General features: G+C 46.0%; 1 protein-coding gene across 1 annotated transcript in view; it reads right to left on the bottom strand.

The window, feature by feature from the left end:
* Window positions 1-24063, bottom strand: part of sh3bp2 (SH3-domain binding protein 2) — a 97892-nt gene that overhangs the window by 37558 nt on the left and 36271 nt on the right. Inside the window, exons 2-3 of the mRNA XM_052019890.1 lie at window positions 22624-22766; window positions 21629-21731 (exon numbers count right to left, since the gene is read on the bottom strand). Coding sequence (XP_051875850.1) covers window positions 21629-21731; window positions 22624-22762 — 242 coding nt within the window. The 5' untranslated portion in view covers window positions 22763-22766. The remainder of the gene's footprint in view (window positions 1-21628; window positions 21732-22623; window positions 22767-24063) is intronic.

Raw genomic sequence — 24063 nt, 5'->3', positions numbered from 1 at the left:
GTGATTCTATCGGAAGCAGCATTCTGTGGTTGGTACCTCCCATCTCTCTCACGCACCCCCACCCGCTCTCCCTCCCCCAGTCTGGTTCTGGTTCCGGTTCCAGTTCTGTCCTGTCTGCCCCTCAGCTCTCCCCTCATCATTCCCATCATCATCTTTCTTACTTGTGTTCCTGCTCATGTCCCTCTCCAACCTTCACCCTCCCCTCCCCCCCACCTGCCTCTGTCTCCCAACCCCACCCCTGCTCCCCCTCCCCTACCTGGTTCGATCTGCCCATCATCTTTCACCTCTCCTCAGTCCACCAATCACCTCTGGCCCATTTTACCACTTCCCCTCCCCTCTTTACTCTAGCCTTCTCCCCTCTCCGCTCTTAATGCAGAGTCTCGATCCGAAATATCGACAATTCCTTCTCCCCCACGGGTGCTGCCTGACCCAGAGCTCCCCCAGCAGATTGTTTGTTGCTCCAGATTCCAGGACCTGCAGTCTCTTGTGTCTCCTCCCATCTCTCTGCCCACAGCCCTCTCCCACTCAGATCCAGAGATCCCAAGATACGCTACTCTTTCTGCAGTAGCGATTTACATAGTGGCAGTGTGAGAATTTGAATTTCAAATACAAAGCTAAGTTAGTAATGAACACACAAGAGACCGCAGATGCTGGAAATCCAGAGCAACACACAAAATGCTGGAAGAACTCAGTGGATCAGGTAGCATCTGTGGAGGGAAGCGGGCAGTTGATACTTCAGGGCCGAGAGTGGACTTCTGGTAAATGAACATATTAGATGTTAAGTAATGTTATAAAAACACAACTGGTTCATTTAATAAAAACAGAAAATGCTGGAAACACTCAACAGATCAGGCAGCATCTGTGGAGAAAGAAACAGAGATTGAAGGGTCCCAGAGCTGAAACATTAACTGTTTCTCTCTCCACAGATGGTGCCTGACCCACTGAGTGTTTCCAGCATTCTCTGATTTTGCTTCAGATTTCCAGCATCTGCAGTTATGGATTTTCATTTTCTGGTTCAGTTATGAAAGTGCACTGGTCACCTAACCTATACTACACTAAAAACTTCCATCATGATATCTTATTTTACAAGCTTAGTACCTTTTAAATTTAGTCCATGTTACTTAAGTAACTTCTGTTTCCCGCCATACACGCCTGACTCATAATCACTCCCCGAAGTTGCTGATGAAGCCAGTTTTAGGGGAAGTTGGAGTGAACAGGAAACATTGGACTTCCCAGTGATGTCCTGACCTCAAGATTAAAGCTCAAGAAACTCAGACTTCCAATATTGTTTGGTTTCTGGCTCTTCACTGTAGAAGATTAAATTGGTAAATTAAATTGTTAAATTGGTTTATTATTGTCACATGTACTGAGGTACGGTGAAAAACTTCACTTTGCATGCCACTAATACAGATCATTTCTCACATCAGTATATTGAGGTAGTACAAGGGAAAATAATAACATAATGCAGAATAAAGTGTTACAGTTACAGAGAAATGTTCTGCAGGCTGACAATAAGTGCAAGTCATAACGACGTAGATCGACAGGTCAAGAGTCCATCTTCTTATACTAGGGGACTGTTCAATAGTCTTATAACAGTATAGAAGCTGTTCTTGAGCCCGGTGGAACGTGCTTTCAGGCTTTTGTACCTTCTGCCCGATGGGAGGGGGGGGTGAAGAGAGAATGTCCGGGGTGGGAGGGGTCTTTGATTATATTGGCGGCTTTACCAAGGCAGCGAGAAGTGTAGACAGAGTCCATGGAGGGGATGAATGTTTCCTGCTAATCCAGGGTTACCAATACCCATATTAAATTTCTTCTTAAACTGGGGGCACTGGCACCAGCTGGTAGATCCACCGACTCACAACTCCAGTGACCCAGAATCAGAATCACTGACATATAATGTGGAATTCGTTGTTTTGCGGCAGCAGTACCGTGCAAAGACATAAAAATCTAAGTTACAAAATAAATAAATAGTGCAAAAAGGAATAACGAGGTAGTATTCATGGGTTCATGGACCGTTCAGAAATCTGATGGTGGAGGGGAAGAAGCTGTTCCCACATCACTCAGTGTGGGTCTTCAGGCTCCTGTACCTCCTCCCGACGGTAGTAATGAGAAGAGGGCATGTCCTGGATGGCGAAGGTCTTTAATGATGGATGCCGCCTTCTTGAGGCGCCGCTTCTTGAAGATGTCCTCAATGGCGGGGAGGGTTGTGCCCGTGATGGAGCTGGCTGAGTCCACAACCCTCTGCAGCCTCTTGCGATCCTGCGCATTGGAAGCTCCATAACAGGCTGTGATGCGCCCAGTCAGAATGCCCTCCATCGTACATCTATAGAAATTTGGAAGAATCTTTGGTGACATACCAAATCTCCTCAAACTCCCGACAAAGTAGAGCCACTGGCGTGCCTTCCTCATGATTGCATCAATGTGTTGGGCCCAGGATAGGTGTTGACTCTGAGGAACCTGAAACTGCTCACCGTTTCCACCTGTGACCCCTCAATGAGGACTGGTGTGTGTTCTCCGCACTTCCCCTTCCTGACTCCATGATCAATTCCTTGGTCTTGCTGACATTGAGTGTGAGGTTGTTGTTGTGATCTATCTCACTCCTGTACGCCTCCTTACCGCCATCTGAGATTCTATAGTGGTGTCATCAGCCAATTTATAGATGGTGTTTGAGTTGTGCTTAGCCACAAAATGATGAGTGTAGAGCAGTGGGCTAAGCACACATCCTTGAGGTGAGCCTGTTGATTGTCAGCGAGGAGATGTTATTACCGATCCGCACTGACTGTGGTCTCCCGATAAGGAAGTCGAGGATTCAGTTGCAGAGGAAGGTACAGAGGCCCAGGTTTTGAAAGTTGGCCATTAGTACTGAGGGAATGATGGTGTTGAACACCGAGCTGTAATCGATAAACAGTATTCTGATGTATGCCTTGCTCCAAAGCAGAGTGGAGAGCCGGTGAGATTGCGTCTTCTGTTGTGGCGGTAGGTGAATTGCAGCGGGTCCAGGTCCTTGCTCAGGCAGGAGCTAATTCTAGCCATGACCAACCTCTCGAAGCACTTCATCACCGTAGATGTGAGTGCTACTGGGCAATAATCATTGAGGCCACTAACCCTGCTCTTCTTGGAGCAAATGATTGCCGCCCTTTTGAAGCAATGGCTTCAGGTGCTGTCTGTGTGGAGTTTGCACGTTCTCCCTGTGACCATGTTTCCTCTGGGTTCTCCAGTTTCATCCCACTGACGTACAGGTTGGTAGGTTAATTGGCCGCTGTAAATTGCCCCCAGTGTGTAGGCGAGTGGTGGATTTTGGGGAGAGTTGAGGGAAATGTTGAGAGTAGGATGGGTTAGGTTGTACTGGTGTAAAGATGGGCGCTTGATAGAGTCACAGAGATAAACAAGCCCTTCAGCCCAGCTCATCCATACCAACCACGATCCTGTCTATGCTAATCACATTTGTCCTCATTAGGCCTGTATCCCTTTCCTATCAAAGTACCTGTCCAAATACCTTTTCAACCTTGTAATTGCATCTGTCTCTACTACCTCTAAACAGCTCGTTCCATATACCTGTCTGGAAAAACTTGCCCCTCAGATCTCCTTTAAATTTCTCCCCTCACACCTTAAACCGATGGATGGTCAGTGAACATCATGGGCTAAAGGTCCCGTTTCTGTGCTGTGTCTATGACATTATTATTCTGGAGTCTTAAAAGATTATTCTACCAGGACTAGTAAAACACATGGGTTTCTGGAATTCAATAATAGGGCAAAAGCAGGGAGGCTATGACGAACCTTCACAAAATGCTGGTTAGGCCATAATTGGAGATTGCATCCAATTGTGATCACATTCTGCAGGATGTGGAGGTCCAAGAGAAGGTACAGAAAAACTTTACTGGAACAGTTCTGGGGACGAGAGATTTCTCCTGCAAAGGTGGAAAAGAGAAGATGGGGTTGTTCTTCATGCAAAAGAGCTGACAGGAGATTTGATGGAGGAGGGCAAGGTTCTGGTGAGCAGACAGAGGGAGGTTGCTCCATTAGCAGATGATTCAGGGATCGAGGGGCATAGATTTAAGGTGATGAAAAAACTGCAGGGAAATGAGCGGAAAAGCCATGCAGGGATTAATTAAAGTCCAGAACTCGTTGTCTCTAAGGGCACTGGAAGCACAATCAATCAAGTTATAGAGTTATACAGCATGGAAACCATTCCAACCGAGGTGCCCACCTAATCTAGCCCTATATGCCTGCGTTTGGCCTATATGCCTCTAAACGATTCTTATCCACGTACATGTCCAAATGTCTTTTAAATGTCGTAATTGTACCTGCCTCTATCCTCTCCTCTGGCAGCTCATTCCATATCCCCACCACCCTCTGGGTGAAAACCTGCCACTTTAAATCTTTCACCTTAAACCCATGTCCCCTAGTTTTAGACTCCCCTACCCTTGGAAAATGACTGACCATCCACCTCATCGATGCCCCTCATGATTTCATAACCTCTGTAAGGTCACCCCTCAGCCTCCAATGCTCCAGGAAAAACAGCCGCAGCCTCTCCTTATAACTCATTCCAGTAGCCGGCAAAGTTCAAAAGGGAATTGGACACTTGTGGGGAAAACAGCTTTCAGGGCTGCAGGAACAGAGGCTGAATAATTATCTACAGGGAACCAGTATGTTCATAATGGGCTGAATGGCCTTGTTCTGTATTGTAGCAAGTAAAGAAACAAACTACTAGGAAACAACAGATAGTGTACCAGAGAAGAGGAAAGGCTGATGAAGGATATAGTACTTCCTTTAGTGCACCTGGAATTAGCAGCAAATAATGACCTTGCTATAGTTCGGGAAAAAAGAAATCACCTTAATCAGAGTCTAGCACGAAGATAAACCAAACTGCTGCAAACACTTGTGCTAAACCCAAACCAAAAGGAAATACAGATAGTAAAAATAAAGAAAATGCTGGAAATACACAGGAAGTCAGCAGCATCTGTGGAGAGAGAAGCAAAAGTTATGCGACAACTCAATGACCTTTCATCAGAACTGGTTCACCAGAACACTTCTGATAAAAGGTTATTGAGCAGAAACATTAACTTTGTTTGTCTTCCCTCAGATGTTGCCAAGAGTTCCCAAGACGTTCTGCGTGGATTTGAGCCAAGTTCAAACTGTGCTGATTTGGAACGCTGAGCATTTGCTTCGGAGCCTGGTCTCTTCCTCAGGTGAACAATTTGTTGTGACGTGTCGGAGACTGGCAGGCCCAGGGTCATTATGGTGCTGTGTTAAACCCGTCATACTATGGCCCAGATGCTGCTGATCCAGTGTCGAAACTCTGCAAGGATCCTGTGCACAAACACATCCTGTTTCTGCATAAGTGGACGCTGTGTAACCTCGAGTAGCCTCCAGCTCGTAACCACACACACGCACATTCTCTGAAAAGAGGCGACCTGTGGCTTCAGCTTCATGCAGGATGCCAGTGTCCAATTCACAACCCTCTTGCAATGCTAAAACAGCTAATGCTGCAGTCAGCAATCTCAGCTCATTTCACCTACCAGCATTTTCAGCTTTCTGCAGCCCATGTGCACCAGGGAGAAACGAAGGCAGGAAGAAGGTGTGTGGAGTATAAGCACAGTCCTTAGTCCAACCCCACTTGAAATACTCTATTTTTAAAACTCTGGATTATAAGGTCATAGGGGCAGTGGGGAAGGTTATAAATGTTTACCTGAACATACATTGCAGCTATATAAAACTTTGGTTAGGCCACACTTGGAGTATTGTGTGCAATTCTGCTCACCCCATAACAGGAAGGATGTGGAGGTTTTGGAGAGGGTGCAGAAGAGGTTCACCAGGATGCCGCCTGGATTAGAGGGCATGAGCTACAAGGAGAAGTTGGACAAACTTGGGTTGTTTTCTCTGGAGCGGCAGAGGCTGAGGGGAGACCTGATAGAAGTTTATAAAATTATGAGAGGCGTGGATAGGGTGGTCAGTCAATCTTTTTCCCAGGGTAGAAATGTCAAATACTAGAGGGCATGCATTTAAGATGGGAGGGGGAAAGCTTAAAGGAGATGTGTGGGGCAAGTTCTGTTTTTAAACACAGAGTGTGGTGGGTGCCTGGAATGGGCTGCCAGGGGTGGTGGTGGAGGCAGATACAAAAGTGGCGTTTAAGAGGTTTTTTTGATAGATACGCGAATATTCAGGGAAGGGAGGGACGGTGATCACGTTCAGGCAGAAGAGATTTAATTTGGCAGTGTGTTCAGTTCAGACATTGTGGGCCGAAGGGCCTGTTCCTGTACTGTTCTATGTTCAGTGCAAGGTCCCCCTTGACCAAGGAGGAAAAGGGGATCCTAGGGTAAAGTAAAGACCTAAGGAAAAGATAAATAACGGGGCAGTGTGAGTTTTACAGTGAGCTGGGGGAAGAGGATGTTACAAATAAAGTGGCAGTACTTCAAGGAAGGGCTTGAAATAACTCAGAGATTACATTACAGCGGACACAGTGAGGTGTGGATTCCGCAGGGTCCTAGTGCTTGCTATTAGATCTTACTGACTGGTGTCTCAAGATTGGGCATAAAATTTGAAAATTTGGAGAGAAAAATTGGGTCACATCATGGTTCAAGATGGGACAGGAGAGCAAACTAACCTGGAAGGACTGCTGAATGTATCAGAAACATCAATCCCTCAGTGGGCAGAAAAGGGGCAGATGGTGTTCAACCTGGAGACGGGTGAGGTATTGCAGTTGGAGGAGCAAATGAGCCAAATGGTGGGATACTGGGGTTACACAGAGACCTCAGCGGACTTAGAAGAATGAAGCTATAGATTAGGTGGTTAAGGAAGCACCCACTGTTATCGGCTGAAGGACAGAAAATGAGGTTGTTCTATAAAACACAACCCTGGCTGGGCCAGAGTTAGAGGAGCACATACAGTTCTGGTCACCATGGTACTGGAAGGGCGTGACGGCAATCAAAGGGCGTGAGGGCAATCAAAGGGCCTGAGTTAATAAATGAGGTTTCCAGGGACGATGGAAGGACTTGCTGGGGCTGAGGTGGTTTCCTTTGGAACTGAGGAAGTAGGGGAGAGATTTATAAGGGGAGTATTTTCCCCAGAGCAGAGAGGTAAATAAATGGGGCCATGGATTTAAGTAATAGGAAGGGTGTCAATGTATTGGAGGCAGTGCAGAAAAGGTAAACCAGACGACTGGAATGAGTGGCTTGTCTTGGCGGATGGGCAGGATAGATTATATATGGTGGTGTTTGAGAGTGAAAGGAGACATGACTGAAATGTACAAGATCACAACAGGTCTTGTCAGGGTGGATGTGGAGAAGGGGTTCCTCTTGGGGAGAAGCTAAAACGAGGGTCACCCACTCAAGTAGACAGGAGGTGAATTTTGTTCTCTTGGGCGATCATGGATCTTTGGAACTCTTTTCCCCCCAAGGAACAGTGGAAGCAGAGACTTTGAATATTTTCAGGGGTAGATGGACTTTACATAGAACAGTACAGAACAGGCCCTTCAGCCCACAATGTTGTGCCAACATAGCTATTCCCTCCTATCTACAGAATGCCCATATCCATCTATTTTCCTCTCATTCATGTGCCGATCCAAGCCCCTCTTAAAATCTTCCAATGAATTTGCCTCCACCACCCTATCAGACAACGCATTCCAGGCATCCACCACTCTCTCAGTAAAAAAACGTACCCCTCACGTCTGTTCTGAACCTACCCCCTCTCACCTTAAATGCATGCCCTCTGGTATTGGATCGCTCAATAATGGGAAAAAGATATTGCTTGTTCACCCTATCTATGCCCCTCATAATTTTATCCACTTCCAACAGATCACCCCTCAGCCTCCGCCGCTCCAGAGAAAAGAGCCCAAGTTTGTCCAGCCTCTCCTGATAGCACATGCCCTCTAATCCAGGCAGCATCCTAGTAAACCACCTCTGCACCCTCTCTAAAGCCTCGACATCCTTCCTATAGTGAGGTGACCAGAATTGCACGCAATACTCTAAATGTGGCCTAACCAGAGTTCTATAGAGATGCATTTTGGATAAGCAAGGGGATGAAGTTACCACTGTTGAGCAATGCAGAGCTGAGGTTACAATAAAGTCAGTCGTGATCTAATTGAAGGCAGAAACAGGCTCGAGGAGCTGAGTGATCCACCCCTGCTCCTATTAAGTGTACGTATGGTCTAGAACTAAGATCCAATAGTCCAGAAGATCTGTTTGTCTGGCACCAAAATCCCAAGCCTGCCGGATAATCGGAGTTCTACCGTGAACATGAGGGGAAATTTGCATTGGCCAATTAATCTATCCACCTACACGTCTTTGGGATGTGGCAGGAAACCCACAGAGTCCACAGGGAAACTCCCCACAGACAGCACCAGAGGTCAGGATTGAACCTGGGTCACTGGACCTGTGCTGCTGTGTCACCCCAAATACAACAGAAAATTAGAAAAGTCACATAAAACATTTACAGAGTCTTGATTACACCACATACAAACTGTTCACCTACAATTTTGGAAGTGTTGGAGAAATAACAAAAAATAATCAGAGTGATGGGCAGAGCAATGGCAGATAAAATTTAATCCTGCTAAATGCGAGGTGATGACTTTGGGAGGTTTTGGGAAAAGTGCTATACAAATGCCACTGCCCCCATTATTCCAGAAGAGAAACAAAGGTCTGCAGATGCTGGAATCGAGACGAGAAACACGATGATGCTGGAGGAACTCAGCAGGCCGGGCAGCATACGTGGAGAAAAGCAGGCGGTCAACGTTTCAGGTCAGGACCCTTCTTCAGGACTGAAGATAGGAAAAGGGGAAGCCCGATGTATAGGAGGGAAAAGCAGAGCAGTGATAGGTGGACAAAAGAGGGGAGGTGGGGTGGGCACAGGGTGGTGATAGGTAGATGCAGGTAAGAGATAGTGATGGGCAGGTGCGGGGGAGGAGGGGAGAGCAGATCCACTGGGGGATGGGTCAAAGGAGGAAAAAGGGGGGGGGGTAGAAAAAAGAGATATAGGCTAGGAAAGGGATGGTTGTGGGGATTACTTAAAGTGGGAGGGTTCAATGTTCATGCCATTATTTGTTATTTGATGAATGCAGTAACTCATCTTCATTCTTATATTTGGCACCCTTCAGGGTGCAACCCATTCATAAAATACAGTCTGCAAGATCTTAATGTGGAGCATTCACAGATAAGCTGTAGATGTGTCATACAACAGAGAGACAGGCCCTTTGGCCCACCAATATTGTGTGCTGTTCTGCCTGCCACATGATAGGAGGATGTGGAGGTGTTGGAGAGGTTGCAGAAGAAGTTTACCAGGATGTTGCCTGGATTAGAGGGCATGAGCTAAGAGGAGAGGCTGGACAAACGTGGGTTATTTTCTCTGGAGCGTCGAAGTCTGAGTTGGAGACCTGATGAAAGTTTATAAAATTAGGAGAGGCAAAGATAGGGCAGAAAGAATCTTTCTCCTGGGATGGAAATGTCAAATACTAGAGGGAGCAAATATCTTTGACCTGCTGAGTTCCTCCAGCATTGTGTGTGTTGCTCCAAATACCAGAAGACACAGGTTTAAGGTGAGAGGGGGAGACCTGCGAGGCAAGTTGTTTTTTTTCCAAAAACACCGAGAATGGTGGGTGCCTGGAATGCAATGCCAGGGGAAGTGAGGAAAGCAGATATGACAGCTACATTTAAGAGGGATTTAGACAGGCACATGAACAGGCAGGGAATGGAGGGATACAGACCCTGTGCAGGCAGACGTGCAGATTAAATTGACATCATGGTCAGCACAACATCATGGGCTGAAGGGCCTGTTCCTGTACTGTACTGTTCTACGTGCTGTCATCTACAAGGCTACAGACTAAAAGCTGGAAAATGGGATTATTCTCTTATTTTGGAAAGTGTGGACACAACGTGCTGTGTGGTCCTACCCTCTGCCACAAATGTCCATGGTGAAAGGTGATTGGTCTGAACCACCAGCTCTCTATGGGCGCTGCTGGACCCGCTGAGTATTTCTAGCATTTTCTGTTTTTAATACTACAGAAACCACTAAAAATAGCAATGCAGTTTAATAAAACCATAAAGAGCCAGTCATAGTCATACAGCACGGAAACAGGCCTTTCGCCGTACAAGTAGTCACCAGCCTTCAAACACCCGATTACACTCATCTGTTTTATTCTCTCATTCCCTCCCTCCCGCCACACATCCGCAAGGAAACTCCGATAATACGCCAGCCGACAATTCGGAAATCTCGGCCAATCCAAGGCCGGCCTTGGAACAGTGTGTGCAGTTTTGGTTACCTGGTTATAGGAAAGACGTCATTAAGCTGGAAAGAGCGCAAAGAAGATTTATGAGAACGTTGCCAGGACTCAAGGGCCTGAGTTATAGGGAGAGGTTGGGCAGGCTAGGACTTTATTTCTTGGAGTGTAGGAGACTGAGGGGTGTCCTTATAGAGGTTTATAAAATCATGAGGGTCATAGATAGGGTTCCAAGGAAAGGGAATCAAAAACTACAGCAAAGGACCCGAGGGGCAACTTCTTTCCACAGAGCGTGGTGCGTATATGGAATGAGTTGCCAGTGGATGTGGTTGAGGCAGGTACAATTATCACACTTAAAACACACTTGGACAACTAGGTGGATAGGAAAGATTTAGAGGGATATGGGCCAAATGCAACCAGATTAGACGGGCACCTTAGTTGGCATGGACCAGTTGGGCCGACGGGCCTGTTTCTGTGCTGTATTAGACTATGACTTTTTTTAAAAAAACAGTCAATTAAAAATTGTCTTAGGATTTTAATAGAACAAAGATCCAACAGTCCAGAAAATCTGCTTGTCTGGCACCAAAGTCCCAAGCCTGCCGGATAATCGGAGTTTTACTGTAAACACGAAGGGAAATTTAAAGTGGCCAATTAACCTAGCAACCCATGTCTTTGGGATGTGGCAGAAAATCCCTCCGGGGAAACCCACAGAGTCCCAGGGAAACTCCCCACAGATAGCACCAGAGGTCAGGATTGAACCTGGGTCACTGGAGCTGTGCCGCTGTGTCACCCCAAATACAACGGAAAATTAGACAAGTCACACAAAACATTTACAGAACCTCGATTACACCACACACTAAATTTTCATCTGCAATTTTGAAAGCGTTGGAGAAGTAACTAGACAAAATAACCAGGAGGATGAGCAGAGCAATGGCAGCTGGGATTTAACCCTGCTAGGTGTGAGGTGGTGTATTTTGGGAGGTCTAATAAGGGTACCTACACAGTAAATGGGGCCTCAGGGAGTACTGAGGAACAAAGGGACCTTGTACACCAAGTTCAAGGATCCTGAAGGTGGCAGCACAGGTGGACAAGGTGGTGAAGGCGGCGTACGGGATGCTTGCTTTCATTGGTCAGGATACAAGAGTAGGGAAGTTAAGGCACGACTTCCTAACGTATTGGTTAGGCCACAGCTGGAGTACTGTGTACAGTTCTGGTCATCACACAGGAGAGGATTGACTGCACTGGAGGGGGTGCAGAGGAGATTCACCAGGACATTGCCTGGGACTGAGCGCCTCAGTTATGAGAAGAGAATGGAGGGGCTGGGTTTATTTTCCCTAGAGAGGAGGAAGCCAAGGCGGCACCTGATAGAGGTGTATAAAACTATGAAGGGCATAGACAGGGCAGATAGTAGGAAACTTAAGACAAGACAAGACATCTTTATTAGTCACATGTACATCGAAACACACAGTATGAGATACCTCATGGCAGAGGTATCCAAATTGGTTATTATTGTCGTCTGTACCAAGATACAGAGAAAACCTTTGTTTTGCAGCCGTCCAGACAGATTGTTTCAAAACAAGTACATTGAGGTGGTGTAAAGAGAAAAGCAACAACAGAATGCAGAATAAGTTAAGGGCAAGAGGTTTTGAGGGGATCAAAAGAAGTTGTTTTTTTAAACCCAGAGGGAAGTTGGAATCTGGAGCTCACTGTCTGAGCAGGTACTGGAGTCAGAGACTCTCACAACGTATAAGAACCACCTAGACAAGCAGTTGAATTGCAAAGGTGCAGAACAGTACAGGCCAATACCAGAAAATTGGGTTAGTAAAGATGATGGTCAGCATGGATGTGGTGGGCTGAATGGCCTATTTCTATACTGTGACTCTGTAAAGTGAGGTTGTACCCATCATGGCAATCAAACCAGGGCTCTTTTCTCCAGAAGACAGAAATTCACGAGTGGGTTTGACTGGGTACAGACGGAGAATGTGGTTCCGTCTGCAGGAGACACCAGAAGCAGAGGGCATAAACACAAGGTAGTCATGAGTAGCTTGAGAACGGGTGGGGAGATGACGTGGGACTGGTGGGTGGGGAGTTGTTCGCAGTGATTGTGGTGCTCAAACTGGGAAGTTTAATCGGGGGGTTGGAGGGGGTTCAAGACTGTTGATCTGAGGGCACGTACTACCAGACTTAAGGACATCTTCTATCCCACTGTGATAAGACTATTGAACGGTTCCCTTATACGATGAGATGGACTCTGACCTCACGATCTAGCTTGTCGTGAGCTTGCACCTTACTGCACTGCACTTTCTCTGTAGCTGTGACACTTTACTCTGTACTGTTATTATTTTTACCTGTACTACATCAATGCACTCCGTACTAACTCAATGTAACTGCACTGTGTAATGAATTGACCTGTATGATCAGTATGCAAGGCAAGTTTTTCACTGTACCTCGATACAAGTGACAATAATAAATCAATACCAATCTAAAGAGACTACAGTGGATTTGTAGAAATCTTCAACATCTTTTATTTATTTACTCCACAACCTTCCTATAACATGGCAGCCAGAACAGCAGACAATAACAGTGGGCTGAGAGCCTGTTTCTCTGCTCTATCAATCTATGACACATCCAGGCTTTATTAATGTGCAGCATTCACAGATAAAGTACAGTCTGCAAGATCTTAATGAATTGCACCTGAAGGACACCAAATATATGAATGAAGGTGAGTTGCCAGATTAATGAAGTAACAAAGGAATGTTTGCATTTGTATAGCACTTTTCCCAAGTACTTGCGATGCACTTAACGGTCAGTTGCAGTGATGTGGGTCTGGAGTCACATGTTGACCAGACTTGAAAAGGGTGGCAGATCTCCTTCCCTGAAAGGTATCAGTGAGTGAGGTGGGTTTTCACAACAATGCAGTGTGGTCTCACACCATTACTGATCCCAGCTTCCTCCCCCCAGCTTTATAAAAGCATCCTATCTGGAACATCACAGCTTGGTATGGCAACTGCTCTGCCCAAGGCCGCAAGAAATTGCAGCGAGTTGGGAACAGGAGTGAGATAGATTGGCTGGTTGAGTGGTGTTGCAACAACAACCTCACACTCAACATCAGCAAGACCAAGGAACTGACTGTGAACTTCAGGAAGGGGAAGTCAGGAGAACACACACCAGTCCTCATTGAGGGGTCAGCAGTGGAGAGGGTGAGCAGCTTCAAGTTCCTGGGCATCAATATCTCGGAGGATCTATATTGGGCTCAACACATTGACGCAATCACAAAGAAGGCATGCAGTCAGTACAAGATGGTTGCAGCGGAAGCAGGGGCAAGCACCTTCTGTGTCCAGAGTCTGGAGAGCACCCTACCACAGGAAGTAGTTGAGGTAAATAATAGAGATGTGTTTAATCTGAAGCATGAATGAATAGTCAGAGACATCTACTGATTGATTGAGAGGACAAATGGGAAGACATTCTGGTGAAGCACAAATCCCAGCATGAATTAGTTAGCCAGAACAACTGTTCTGTACTGCACAGGCTAAGTAACTCTTTATGAGATGTGTTAACAAGCAGGTTGTATCAGAGAAACTTAACACGTTCCTCCTAAGGTTCCAGTGAGGTATTCGAAACAGTTCCCCACGCAACATTTCCCTGTTGACCACCACGTGTATATGCAGAGCTGGGGAAAGTACGAACATAGGAGCAGGAGGTGGTAATTTTAATCCTTTGAGCTTCTTCCACCACTTAGTGAGATCTTGATTGATCTGGCTCTGTATAACCACCCTTAACACTTAAAACCTTTAGTTTTCTCTGGAGCGGAGGCCAAGGGAAGACCGGATAGAAGTTTATAAAATTATGAGAGGCACAGAAAGAGTAGACAATAAGAAGAGTTTTCCCAGGGTAGAAATGTCAAATACGAGAAGACAAGCATTTAAGGTGAGAGGGGAAAGTTTAAAGGAGGTATACGGGGCAGGTTTTTTTTATTTTACCCAAAGAGTGGTGGGTGCCTGGAACAGGCTGCCTAGGGCAGTGGTGGAAGCAGATACGGTAGAGGCGTGTAAGATAGATAGACGTGAATGTGCAGGGAATGGAGGGAGATGGATCTTGTGCAGGCAGAAGAGATTTAGTTTAACTTGGCATCGTGTTCAGCACAGACATTGTGGGCTGAAGGGCCTGTTCCTGTGCTGTACTGTTCTATGTTCTACCTAATGAAATGTGCAAAATTCTTATGTGGTGTGACATGGTGGATAGAGAGCAGTGAAATTTTGTAACCCTTTACCCCAGAGGACTAAGGAGCCTCAGTCACTGATAGAGACCTTAAGATAAGAAGGGAATCGAGAGATACGGGGTTGGTGCAGGAAAGTGGAGCTGAAGAAACAGGATCTTACGTAATGATAGAGCTAGCCTGAAGTGCTGAATTACCTTCTCCTGCTTCTTTTTCTTATATTCTGTGTCACAAGTATCTATTAACTGATAACTAAAATACATGGGGGAAAAAAAGCAGAAAATGCTGACAACACACCGCAGGTCAGGCAGCATCCGTGGAGAGAGAAACAGAGCTAACATTTCTGGTCGAAGACCCTTCATCAGAACCGGGAAAGAGAGAGAAACAAGTGCGTTTTAAGTTGCCCTGTCTGGGAGGAGAGCAGAAGAGCAGGAAATAGAGCAGATGATGAGGTTGGGAGAGGGGAAGCCATAATCAAGGAACCCGGGATATATTTCAGAAGCACGGTAAGTCTCATCAGCAGGAAAGGTCAAATAGAGATGGAATTGGAATGGAATCCTTACCCAAAGCAGGTGGGTGGAGGTGTAGTTAAGGTAGCTAAAATTACATGTAATGCGTTTAAAGTGAATGCGTTTGCCCTCAGTTCTGGGTCGTGCAGCGTGTGCGAGCTGTGGACTCTTGTGCTCTGTACTGAGTGTGATCCAGGGACAAAGGGGAAGCCACAATCTTGCTTCTAATAAAAGCAAACTAACTTTAGAACAAGCATTTCTTTCCCCACCACAACAGGAATCGCGTCATGGCAGCCTCAAGCAGCAGTCTCTGAGAAGTAGTCACGTCTCATTGGCCAAGGTTCTCATTGTATCCCAGCCATGTCTTTTCCTTGGACCACACTGAGACCACAGGTCTAAGGCCATCCATCCCCCTGGGAACATATCATAGCATCATGGCAACTCAAGCTACAGAAGGCCATTCGGCCCATTGTGTCCATATCAGCCAGGGGAGTTACTGAGGCTACTCCCACCTCCCAGTCTGTAGCCTTGGAGTTTGTGGCCCTTCACATGATTTTTTTATATATAAATGCAGCGAGTATTTCTGCATCCACCATCTCCTCAGGTTCTGGTTCTCTCTGTTGTGAAGATTTTTCCCTACTTTCTCTCTCCCCAGCAACTTTAGTTTAATGTCCTCTAGTTATCAACCTTCCGCTCACCCTGTCTATGCCTCATGTAATTGTATACACAATTAAATCTTCAGCAGTCTGGAGTGTCTTCCTTTATAGTGGTCTCATTTCTCCCCTCTAAACTCACTCTCGTGTTATAACCTCCTCCTGATGTGCAGTGATTAGAACTGTACACAGTACTCTAACTGTGACTTAACTGATGATGCATAACCAGCCTGAAACATTAACTCTGGTTCTGTCTCCACAGATGCTGCCCAACCTGATAAGTAATCTCCAGCATTTTCTGGTTTTATTTCTGCACAACCAGTTTATTCAAGTTCTTGGCTGATGAAGGCAAGGTTCTCAGATTCCTTCTTCGTCACCCCTTAACTCCTTGCTATCTTCAGGGATCTGTGGCTGTGAATTTTCAAGTTCTTTCCACTCACAAGTACCCTGCCTAAACACATTACCTCTCACTTCCTCAGGCTGAATTCTGTTTGCCACTTTTGTAAATTGGTAAATTGGTTTATTATTGTCACATGTACCAAGGTACAGTGAAAAACTTGTCTTGCTTACCGTCCCTACAGATCATTTCATTATAACAGTGCATTGAGCTAATACAAAGGAAAATGAAGAATAAAAAGTGTTAGTTACAGAGAAAGTGCAGTGCAGGCAGACAATAAGGTACAAGGTCATAATGATGTAGATTGAGAGGTTAAGGGTCCATCTTATTGTACTAGGGGACAGTTCAATAGTCTTATAACAGTAGGATAAGAAGCTGTCCTTGAGCCTGGTGGTATGTGCTTTCAGGCTTTTGTATCTTCGGCCTGATGGGTAGGGGAGAAGAGAGAATGTCTGGGGTAGGTGGGGTTGTTGATTATGTTGGCTGCTTTATTAGGGGAGGCTGAATGCCTGTCTAACTTCTCCATTGATGCTATTTCTGCAGCCAAGAAATGGGCCCAACTTTCAGTCCAAATCATTAACATATGAATAACTTTGTGATGGGTCCCATATAACCCCACTGTACACAATGCTCCAGTTACTCTCTCCCACTGAGACAATCTTTTTCATCCAACTTGCCACTTTCCCATGGGATTTCACAGGCTTTTATTTTTCAGATCAATCTGCCATGTGGGGTTTTTCTCAAATACTTTGCTAAGAATCAGTCAGACTGCATATGATGAAATCTTTGTCACGCTGTCTGAGAAGGTCACATTCTGCTAAACAACACCAAAGTGTGTGTACACATACATCCACTCAAGACATCTTTTAATATTTTGGGAGTGCCAGGAAGGGTATTTTCCCCTCAATAAAATAAAACTGGTGTCAGAGTCACGAGGACGTTACTGGGACTGGAGGGCTTGAGTTATAAGGAGAGGCTGGATAGGCTGATACTGTTCTCCCTGGACCAAAGGAGGACAAGGCGTGACTTCATAGAGGTTTATAAAATCAAGAGGGGCATAGATAGGGTAGGTGGCCACAGTCTTTTTCCCCAGGGTAGGGGAGTCTAAAATTAGAGGGCATAGGTTTAAAGTGAGAGGAAAACATTTTAAAGGGGACCTGAGGGACAACACTTTCCATGCAGAGGGTGGTGGGTATGTGGAACGAGCTGCCAGAGCAAGTGGTTGAGGCAGGTACAATTACAACATTTAAAAGATATTTGGACAGGTACATGGAATGGAAAGGTTTAGAGGGATATGGGTCAAATGTGGACAACTTGGACTAGCTCAGAAAGACACCTTGGTCGGCATGGACGAGTTGGGCTGAAGGGCCTGTTTCTGTGCTCCATTACTCTATAGTAATCCAAACTATTCAAATTACAAGGGAATGAGAATCAGCCAGCCGGGAGCGAATAGGATTTGGCCATTTTTAATTTTAACCAGATCTATTGACAGGGTGGTAGAAACACCCATTTATCACTTGATTAAATCCTTCTAAATAAAGTCAGATACATACAGCACAGAAACAGGCCCTTTGGCCCATCAAGTCCATGCCACCCACTGTACCTATCTACACTAATCCTATTTACCCACATTTGGTCCATAGCCTTATCAAATAGCAAAGCCTTTCAAATATAAATTAGTACTCGAATACTCGTCTCGATGCTTCTTAAATGTCGTGAGAGTATCTGCCTCCGTCACCTCCTCAATGCTTCCGAAATTCCAACCACCCTCTGTGTGAAAAATTCCCACTCAGATCCCCTCTAAACCTCCTCCCTCTCACAAACCTATGCCCTTTTGACTCAGACACCCCGACAATGGGGGTAAAGATTTTTTACTATCTAGCCATAACCATGTGGGGCTCAGCTTTGGCGAAAGCCTTCCTAGAGGTTACAGACAACCTCCCCACCTCCATGGCCAGATGCATCTATCCCCGTGGTGTGGTGACTTCTCACAGCCACTTGGAAAGCAAACAAGTTCTCAGTTACCCGGTTGGTTGATTCTGGATCTTTAGTCATGCAGCCATTTGACCCCACCTGCAACATCTTTATGAGTGATAAATGAAAGGGTACAAAAAACTAAAATGGCATTTTAAAAAACAGTATTGCCATGCAGTTACCTTTCTTATTGGTTCGTGGGATGTGGTTGTCACTGGGAAGCCCAATTATTGGTCATCTCCAATTCCCCCCTGAACTCAATGACCTTTCTTGTCATTGTCAATGAATTCAAATTTAGAAGGGAGTAAAAGTTCAACCGTGTTATTGTATTTCAAGTCTCAGAGGCCAGACTGAATGAGACTGATGGCTTCTTTTCCTGGTATTTTCATAGTCACTAAATTGGTAAATTTGTTTATTATTGTCACATGTACCGAGGTACCGTGAAAAATTTTGTTTTGCATGCCATCCATACAGATCATTTCATTACAACAGTGCATTGAGGCAGTACAAGGGAAAACAGTAACAGAATACGGAATAAAGTGTTACAGCTACAGAGAAAGTACAGTGCAGGCAGACAATAAGGTGCGAGGGCCATGACCAGGTCACTATTATCAATAACAGCTTTAACTCCAGATTAATGAAAGTCCAAACTCATGGTCCTTAACACCAGTCCGATAACTTGACTACTCCACTACACCGCTGTACTCCTAGAGATGACTAATTGCTGGTACAATTCTAGAAGGTCAGCAGACAGTTCTGGTTTTCGGGTTGAATTTCTCCGTGGACCACACATAACCCACAACATCGCCAGTATCAGAAAGAAGGCTAATGCAGTGTTGGCATTCATTTTGAGAGGACTAGAACATTAAAGCAAGCATGTACTGCTGAGGCTTTATAAGGCGTTGGTCAGACCACATTTGGAATATTGGGGCAATTTTGTGCCCTGCATCCAAGGAAAGATGTGCTGGCCCTGGAGAGGGTCCAGAGGAGGTTCACAAGAAAGATCCCAGGAATGAAGGGCTTAACACATGAAGAGCATTTAATGTCTCTGGGCCTGTACTCGATGGAGTTCAGAAGGACGAGAGGGAATCTCATTGAAACCTACCAGAGACTGAAAGGCCTGGATAGAGTGGCCATGGAGAAGATGTTTCCATTAGTGGGATAGTCTAGGGGCTGAGGGCACAGCCTCAGAATAAAGGGACGTCTCTTTAAAGCTGAGATGAAGAGGAATTTCTTCAGCCAGAGGGTGATGAATCTGTGGAATTCATTGCCACAGAGGGCTGTGGAGGCCAAGTCATTGGGTGTTTTTAAGGCAGCGATTGATAGGTTCTTGATTGGTCAGGGGGTTAAGGTTTACTGGGAGAAGGTGGGAGAATGGGGCTGAAAACGAATCAGCCATGACTGAATGGCAGAGCAGACTTGATGGGCCGAATGGCCTAATTCTGCTCCTATATCTTATGGTCTCATCAGTTTAAAGAGAACACTCAGAAGAATGAGTCACATTTACACAGCACCTTTCAGAACATCCCGAAGTGCTTCACAGTGACATTTTTTAAAGTGCAATCACTGTTATGTTGAGGAGGCATGTCATCCAGTCTGTGCACAGCATGATCCCATACATGGCAATGAGACCATGACCATATAATCTAATTCCAGTGTTGTTGAGTCAGGGATCAATATTAGCCAGAACACCTGAGATAATTCCCTGAGGTATGGAATAGCACCATTTAATGTTTAACCTCCACCTGAGTGGATGAGGCTCCCACCCCCCAGTGCATCCAGTTTAATGACGGAGAGAGTGTAGTCCACAGAGCCCACACCAATCATCTAGTTGCACCAATCCTACATTAACCACTTTGTTTTTTTTATTCTCCTCATATTCCCACCAACTGCCCCCAGATTCTACCATTCAAACACACTCTGGGGGCAATTTACAGCAGCCAACTATCCTACCAACTGCATATCTTTGGGATGTAGAAAAATATCTGGAGTATCCGGAGGCAACCCACACGGTCACAGGAAAAACATGCAAACTCCACCCAGACAGCACCCAAGGTCAGAATCGAACCCAGGTTTCTACCATTGTGAGGCAGCGGTTCTACCAACTTGTAGAGTCGTAGAGCATAGAAAAAGGCCCTTCAGCCCAACCGGTTCATGCTGACCACTATGCCCATCTAAATAAAATGCCACAGCCAAGAAAGCTCACCAGCGCCTCTACTTCCTCAGGAGGCTAAAGAAATTCGGTTTGTCCCCTTTGACTCTCACCAACTTTTATCCATGCACCATAGAAAGCATCCTATCTGGATGTATCACGGCTTGGTACGGCAACTGCTCTGCCCAGGACCTCAAGAAGCTGCAGAGAGTTGTGGACACAGCCCAGCACATCACGAACACCAGCTTCCCCTCCTTGGACTCTGTCTTTACCTCTCGCTGTCTTGGTGTAGCAGCCAGCATAATCAAAGACCCCACCCACCCAGAACATTCTCTCTTCTCTTCCCCTTCCATCAGGTAGAAGATACAAGAGCCTGAGGGCACGTACCACCAGACTTAAAGACAGCTTCTACCCCACTGTGATAAGATTATTGAACGGTTCCCTTATACAATGAGATGGACTCTGACCTCACGATCTACCTTGTTGTGACCTTGCACCTTATTGCACTGCACTTTCTCTGTAGCTGTGACACTTTACTCTGTACTGTTTTTACCTGTACTACATCAATGCACTCTGTACTAACTCAATGTAACTGCACTGTGTAATGAATTGACCTGTACGATCGGTTTGTAAGACAAGTTTTTCACTGCACCTCGGTACGACAATAATAAACCAATACCAGTACCAAATTAGTCCCATTTGCCCGCATTTGGCCCATACTTCTCCAAACCTTTTCTATCCATGTACTTGTACAAGTGCCTTTTAAGTGTCGTTAATGTACCTGCCTCAACCACTTCCTCTGGCAGCTCGTTCCATATACGGACCTATCTCTGGGTGAAAAAGTTGTCCCTCAGGGTCCTATTAAAGCTCTCCTCTCTCACCTTAAACCCTTTAGTTCTCGATTCCCCAACCCTGGGAAAAAGACTGTGTATTCACCAATCTGCACTTCATGATTTTATGCACCTCCTCCACTTTGATGAATGAAGTCCTAACCTGCTCAACATCTCTCTATAACTCAGTCCCTCGTGTCCCGGCAACATCCTTGTAAATCTCCTCCGCACTTTCTCCAGCTTAATGGCATCTTTCCTATAGCAGGGTGACCAAAACCGAGCACAATACTCCAAATGCGGCCTCATCAATGCCTTGTATAAATGCAGCATAACAACAACTTCTATACCCTGACCGATGAAGGTCAGCGTGCCAGAAGCCTTCTTCACCACCCTGTCTGCCCGTGACACCACTTTCAGGGAACCATGTACTTGTACTCCTAGGTTCCTGTATTCTACAACCCTCCCCAGGGCCCTAGCAGGGTGACCAAAACTGAACACAACAGCTGTGTCACCGTGCTGCCTCAACAACAGCACGGCTGAAAGAATGGATTGGAGTGCCAGTCTAGATCATTGGGTCTTCAGAGGCAAGAGTGCAGCCCACCAAGTCTCCGCACTCTCAATCAGCAGAACAGTCATACAGGTTTCCCCGCACACTCTTTGAAGGGGATGCAGTTGCTGGGTACTGACCTGTTGTAACCATTCAAGGAGAAGGCTCCCTGTGGGTTGGCAGCAGTGCTGGATTTGAAGTAGTATATACAGCCCTTGTGAATGATCACGTATCGCAGAGGCCCTGGAATTGTAAAACAGGATCGGTGTTAGAGCAGAAGTGAGCGAGTTGGGTGAAACAGTGGGTGGAAAAGAGAAACACAATGTAAAATTCGGTGTGGGAATGAATTATAAGTAACATTCTATTTTGCTTTTGCTCCTGGATATCACTGGCCAGTATTTCTTGACACTCCCTAACTAACCATTGAACAGAGTGGCTTGGCAGGTGACGTTGGTGAGCAGTTCGGACTCAGCCACACTGCTGCCGCACAGCCAGTCCAGATGAAGGGGTTTGAACTGAAATGTCGACGGTCCGTTTCCCTCCACAGATGCTGCCTGACCCGCTGAGTTCCTCCAGCAGTTTGTCTGTTGCTCCAGGTTCCAGCATCTGCAGTCTCTTGTGTCCTCACACTGCTATGTTCTGGAGTCACAGAGAGACCAGACCAGAAAGGACATTAATGGGGCAGATGAATTTTTACCCTGTTAGGACCTAGGGGAGTGTTGTGGAACAGAGGGAACTGGTACAAGTAGTTTCCTCAAAGTGGAATCGTACGTAGACATGGTGGTGAAGGCGGCTCTGGGCACACTGGCCTTCATCGGTCAGGGCATTGAGTATAAGTTGGGATGTTAGGTTGCACTTGTACAAGACGTTGGCGAGGCCGCACTTGCAATGGAGAGCAGAAGGTACGTGCTCTCATGCTTTTATATCTCCTGTCTGATGGGAGGAGGGAGAAGAGAGAATGACTGGGGTGGGAAGGGTCCCTGATTACGTTGGCTGCTTCCCCAAATCCGCGGGAGGTGTAGATGGAGTCAATGGAAGGGTAGGGCAGGATTTTTAAAAGGAGACCAAAGTGGGAAAGCACAAGGCTGCATAGCCGACACCCAGGGGAACAAAGTGCTGAGAATGACCAACTTACACTTCATGATCTTCCACTGGGAACCCCCTTTCTTATGAAGGTAGCCAGACAGCGTAACTCCTCCTGGCATGGTGAGGAGGTTCTGAGCGCCAATTGCCCGCATTGGCATCGGCCACTGTTCTTCTACTTTCATGGCCATGGCACTGGAACAAGACACAAAGAAAATTGCTGATTATCCATTAGATCAGAAACAGCCCCAAGCAAGGTCAGATTACTACTGCACCCACCACCCAAAAGGCCCCCCAGTTACTGCTGGGCTTCAAGGTTCTGCTTACACCTTTAGCACCATTGTGAAATCCAACAACCGGGTTAAAACTTTGCAGGAAAATGTAATACTGCAAGCTCATGAACTACGACCTATGTAGTCTAAATCAGTCAGAACAAGGACACTACTCCCTCTCCAGTTATAACTTTTTGGATGAGATGCTAAACTGGGGCCTCATCTGCCTCTCCAGAGGATCCCAATGGGTGGTTGATGGTTGGTGTGGACGGTGGATCAAAGACCTGTTTCTGAGTCATGCAGAGATATACCACAATATGTTAACTAAATACAACCTTCCTTGAACATAATTGTGTGCAGTTCTGGTCACTTTGGACAGGGTGCAGAAGAGGTTCACCAGGATGCTGCCTGGATTAGAGAGCATTGGCTATAAAGAGGTTGGACAAACTTGGGTTGTTTTCTCTGGAGTGTCAGAGGCTGAGGGGAGACCTGATAGAAGTTTAAAAAATGACGAGAGGCATAGACAGGGTAGACAGTCTTTTTGCCCCAGGGGAGAAGTGTCAAATACCAGAGGGCATAGCTTTAAGGTAAGAAGGGGAAAGTTTAAAGGAGACAAGTTTAAGGCGATGGGTGCCTGGAACATGCTGCTGGGGAGATGCTGGAATTAGACTTTATAGCAAAGTTTAAGCGACATTTAGATAGACACATGTTCAACCTCTCCCTGCTCCAATCTCAGGTTCCCTCCTGCTTTAAGAAGACCACTATCATCCCGGTACCAAAGAAAAGCAAGGTAACGTGCCTCAATGACTACCGACCAGTGGCTCTGACATCCACCATCATGAAGTGCTTTGAGAGGTCGGTCATGGCATGCATCAGCTCCAGCCTTCCAGACAACCTGGACCCATTGCAATTCGCCTATCGGCAAAACAGGTCTACAGCAGATGCCATTTCCCTGGCCCTACACTCAGCTCTGGAGCATCTGGACAGTAAAGACACATACATTAGACTATTGTTTATTGACTACAGTTCTGCCTTCAATACAATAATCCCAAGCAAGCTTGTCACCAAACTCCGAGACCTAGGACTCAACACCTCCCTCTGTAACTGGATCCTTGACTTTCTAACAAACAGATCACAATCAGTGAGGATAGGCAGCAATACCTCTGGCACAATTATTCTCAACACTGGTACCCCACAAGGCTGCGTCCTCAGCCCTCTAC

This window comes from Pristis pectinata, chromosome 7 (assembly GCF_009764475.1).
Source record: "Pristis pectinata isolate sPriPec2 chromosome 7, sPriPec2.1.pri, whole genome shotgun sequence".
Lineage (NCBI taxonomy): Eukaryota > Metazoa > Chordata > Chondrichthyes > Rhinopristiformes > Pristidae > Pristis > Pristis pectinata.
Note: the sequence above shows the minus strand (reverse complement) of the source record. Positions and strands in the feature narration are given on the sequence as shown.